Source organism: Berghia stephanieae, chromosome 2 (genome assembly GCF_034508935.2).
Source record: "Berghia stephanieae isolate SIO BIC M18660-M18661 chromosome 2, UCSD_Bste_1.3, whole genome shotgun sequence".
Classification (NCBI taxonomy): Eukaryota; Metazoa; Mollusca; class Gastropoda; order Nudibranchia; family Aeolidiidae; genus Berghia; species Berghia stephanieae.
The window spans coordinates 50,614,291-50,618,959 of record NC_088361.1 but is presented as its reverse complement, the minus strand read 5'-3'; the positions used below and the strand labels follow the sequence as shown (position 1 = coordinate 50,618,959).

Genomic DNA, 4,669 nt, shown 5'->3' with positions numbered 1-4,669 from the left:
AACAAATTCCACGCACTTTTACTGCCTTCTAGAGGTCCGGCCACAATGGCTCTTATTGTAAAAAATCTCGGATTCAAGCGAGGTCACCTATCAGAAGAACCTCTAAAATTAGCAATCAACAGCAAAAACAATATAAAGAACAAGTGATCATACTTTTTGTATATTTGTATATTGATTCAACCCACATATTTTGACGAAAATCGGCAATATAGGACGATGTAAAACATCCTTATATGAAGGCTAAAATAAAAGATGCAGGTAGATTCCTATAAATACATGCAGTGTGGCCAATGCCCACACGGTGTGACAAGAAAAGAACGGGAGCCAGAGAATGAAGGAACGGGTGTTATTCTGTGTAATTGAGGCTATCGGTTTGACGTTAGACATTATGGCCGCGGTCATGTAAATTTACCCTATGTTGTATATGGAGGACCAGATGAAGCAATGTGACCCGCATCTTACATGGTTTTAAATAAAAATACGTTTCACTAACCTTCATGAATTCTTCCATCTCTATATTACTGTCACTAACAGTTTCCTTCATTATCTCCAGCTGCACAGTGGCGGGTCCATACTTTAACCACTCAATGTACAGGTTGTAATAGGCCCACCTCAAGTCTTCAGGCTGCACTTTATTGTTATCGATCAATTCCCTGGAAAAAGCAATTTTTTTTATTTATGAGGCTAGAAGGATGGATTGCGTCTGACACAATTGTAATGATTATCATAAATTTGGGCGATGGTGAATTAAAATTCAAGGAAGTTTTCTTCATTTTCCTAGGCACACACAGACACACATACATACACACACACACACACGCACACACAACAGGCAAACTATATATTACGCCGACTGAAGAAGTGTAAAAAACACAGAAACGAGTCGTCTAGGCCAAAAAAATGTGAGTGAAAATTTGCATTATATATATATATATATATATATATATATATATATATATATATATATATATATATACATATATCCAAAATACCTAGGGGTGATGCTGGATTGCAGCTTTACCTATCGTTTGCATCTATAAGGAGTTGCCCGGGATCAACTTGGGGTGCTAACCAAGCTCTCCTGAGGACGTCCTCCTTGGCACTTTGCTATTCCCACGCGGAGTATTGCGTTCCAGTGTGGTAGATGCAGAAACGTTGAGAAAGTAGATGTTAAACTTCGCAAGTCAATGCACATAGTGTCAGGAACGCTGGCAACAATGCCTAGAGAATGGGGCCAATAATGGCATCAATCCAGCCCCCCGATGTCCGGAGGGAGACGATTACAAAGAGCTGGCTTAATAAGATCAAAGAGAGAGGGAATGGGGATACCGTTCACAAGCGCATAATGGACGGTGCTCCCGTTTTGAGGCGAAATAAGTCCTGGCAACCCTTAAACGCAGATTCCCTGACTACGGAAAGAGATGCATATACGAGATGGAAGTCGGTTTGGACAAATTCAATCCCTCGAGGGGGCGGGGGCATAAACTCCTCAAAACTAGGTGAGAAGTTGCCAGGGATCTCCACTAGTAAGAGGAGGAACTGGGTGGTAGCGAATCAGCTTCGGTCAAGAACCTGCCTAACGGCAAAAACGCTTCATCAGTGGCGACTTTCCACCTGTCCAACATGTACCCGATGTGGGAACGAACCCGAAACCGCAGAGCATTTAGTTGAACGGTGTGTTGTGACGAAACTTCCGAGCGGGTTTGAGACGGTGCATGAGTGCGGTAAAGAATTTGCAGATTGGATCGATCGTCATAACATAGTAGTGTCAGCACCATTAGAAGCTGCTGTCTTGTATTATCACGTCTAAACTATTACAATGGTCTTTTATCTCACATAAGCCATAATAAAATCTCGCGCCCGCAGGTCGCACAGAAAAGTGCAGCTAAATCGGTGGCAAGACAAAAGAGAATGGCACACTCCCTGCCTATTCTGAAATTTACTGGCTGCCTGTCTAGGAAAGAATGATTTTTAAGTTTGCTCTGTTTTGTTTTAAGCGTTTCAAAGATGAAGCACCTGACTACATCAAATCATGTTTTGTATCAAATAGGATGAGAACTGTTTAATAAACAAGAAAATTATAGGGGTATCTTCATTTTATTTGGGTCAGTAGGTAAATTTATATATAAAAACCTCCAACACGCTACACAAGAAGAAGAAGAAGAAGAAGAAGAAGAAGAAGAAGAAGAAGAAGAAGAAGAAGAAGAAGAAGAAGAAGAAGAAGAAGAAGAGATCCAAAAACACAACAACCAAGAAAACAATTAAGAATGATAGTAATATTCAAGTATGTATCTGAATAAAACACTTTCCCATTAAATATATTTTTGCCAATGTTTTATCATATTGAGAGGTACTCACCCGGCAATCCTTCGAATGAAGTCATCGTAAATATCCCAAGCTTGTGTCCAGCCCTCAGTGTCATACGTAGGACATTTTGATTGTGTCAATTTCTTGTTCAAGACCTGTATCGCTGATAACAACTGAGAACCTGTTACTTTCTCATCATTTTCGTTGCGCCAGTCGTTCAATTTATCATTATAACCTCTCAATTTGTCATCATCATTGTGGAAAATATCGGCATCATTGATTAATTTTTCCATTTTATGGTACAAAAGAAGGCTGTCATCCACGTGCTATGCAAAGGATCTGTTATTGAGAATAAGTAGAAAATTGTTAAAGCCTAATGGAGTTAATTTTCTTGATCAAGAGGGGGGGGGGGGGGGGGGGGGGGGGGGGCGGCGGTGCGGGGAGGTGCATCATGACATTATTTTGGTTTTTTTTTGCGTTAAGGAAAGCTCAACTGCTTTGACTCCCCCATGCTCATTCTAACAACATAAGAAAATATGTATTTGCAATTGAAAAAGTGTGATAGTCCATCAAGTTGGGGCAGCGTGGCTCAGCGGTACGGTCGTTGCTTTGAACCCGAAAAGCATCGAGTTCGATCACTCGCCTCTGCGCTGTGTGGCCTTGAGTAAATCACCTCGCCCTAGCTCAATTTGTGGCGCGGGTCTGCGGCTGACGCCTGTGCTATTCCAGTTTTCCATTGGAATTTCTACTTTTTGCATTGACTGATTGGTAACAATGAAATCAAAATTTGACGAATATTTATATGGGCGAAAACAAGCGGTATATGTTATAAACCCATAACCTTAAATATAGAGGAGAATATTCCTCCTTTTAGAATATATAAAAACATCAATACCTATTTCAGCAATCTGAAAACCGCAATATTTCACATTTAAACACTCACCTTCACTAAAAACCTATTCCACACCCAAGCCGATTTTTAATATTGATCTAATTTACAATTCAAGCACACATGTACTGGTAAACAAACAGCCATAACTACCATTATCATTGAGCTACCATTTCATTGAAACACTGATCCAGCAATATCCAATCACAAAGACCTGAGTGACGTCACTTCGTTCTATCAATAACATATTTCAATGTGTGTGTATGCGAGTATGAATGTGTATGTGTATGTGTTTATCTAGGCTGTGGACCATTTCTTTCCGCAAAGACCGGCTCTAGTGAAGTGTGTCAATAACCTAGATAATCAATGAGCGTGCTTCAACATTACACCTTTCGAACTGGCACTGATCGAACTGTGACCTGCGTGCCGAGAAAAGAATTTATCGATTTTCCTTTCCCTTTGGCTCTATTACCTTGATCACCCTGTAAACAACTTAGAAGTAATAATAATAATAATAATAATAATAATAATAATAATAATAATAATAATAATAATAATAATAATAATAATAATAATAATAATAATAGTAATAATGATAATAATAATAATAATAAAAAAATAATAATATGCCTTTTGCGCCACGATATCATAAGATATCGTCGCCTAGGCATTCCACGAAGGAATATAGATAGCTCATCAAACAAGATGTCTGATGTCAACAGGAATCACCCATGTTGTCCAAGTGAGCAAATTGGGGGTTAATAATCTTGCTCAAGGAAAAAACGAAAGTGCCTGAAGCGGGGCTCGAACCGGGTCATCCGTATCACAGTGCAATGCCTTAACCACTCGGCCACTTCGCCCTCCAATAATACTAATAATAACAATAACAATAATAATAATAATAATAATAATAATAATAATACGAATGATAATAATAATAATAATAAATATATCTATATATATATATATATACACACACACACACACACACACACACACACATATATATATATATATATATATATATATATATATATATATATGTATCTATATATATTATCATCATCATCATCATCATCATTATCATTAAGACTATATTATAATTGATATCATTCTGATTTTCCCACTGCCTCCCATATCAATCATTGTAACACCTACCCTTTGGTATTTTATTTTGGTCGTTTCCAATACATAAAACGCACCGTGATCTCATTCCTGAAAATATTAATTTGTGTTTCTTTCTCCTATCGTTATTTCTATGAGAGGCCTGTGTATCCTAAATCCATCTACTGGCCTCTGCCTGTATCTGCCAAAAAAAAAAAAAAACAAACAAAAAATAAAAACGAAAAAGAAAAGCAAAAAGAACAACAGAAACATAAACGTATGTTAATTTATATGGAGCAGGCAAAACATATTTAATGTACTCAATGCTCTTTACAATGGCTCCCAACAGTCTCATATTCCAAGCCAGCA

At 37.9% G+C, this 4,669-nt stretch overlaps 1 protein-coding gene across 1 annotated transcript in view; it reads right to left on the bottom strand.

Moving 5' to 3' along the window:
• Positions 1-3,363, bottom strand: part of LOC144965106 (uncharacterized) — a 32,723-nt gene extending 29,360 nt beyond the window's left edge. Inside the window, 3 exon segments of the mRNA XM_078900043.1 lie at positions 494-653; positions 2,359-2,646; positions 3,251-3,363. Coding sequence (XP_078756169.1) covers positions 494-653; positions 2,359-2,600 — 402 coding nt within the window. The 5' untranslated portion in view covers positions 2,601-2,646; positions 3,251-3,363.
• Positions 3,364-4,669: the final 1,306 nt, after the last annotated feature.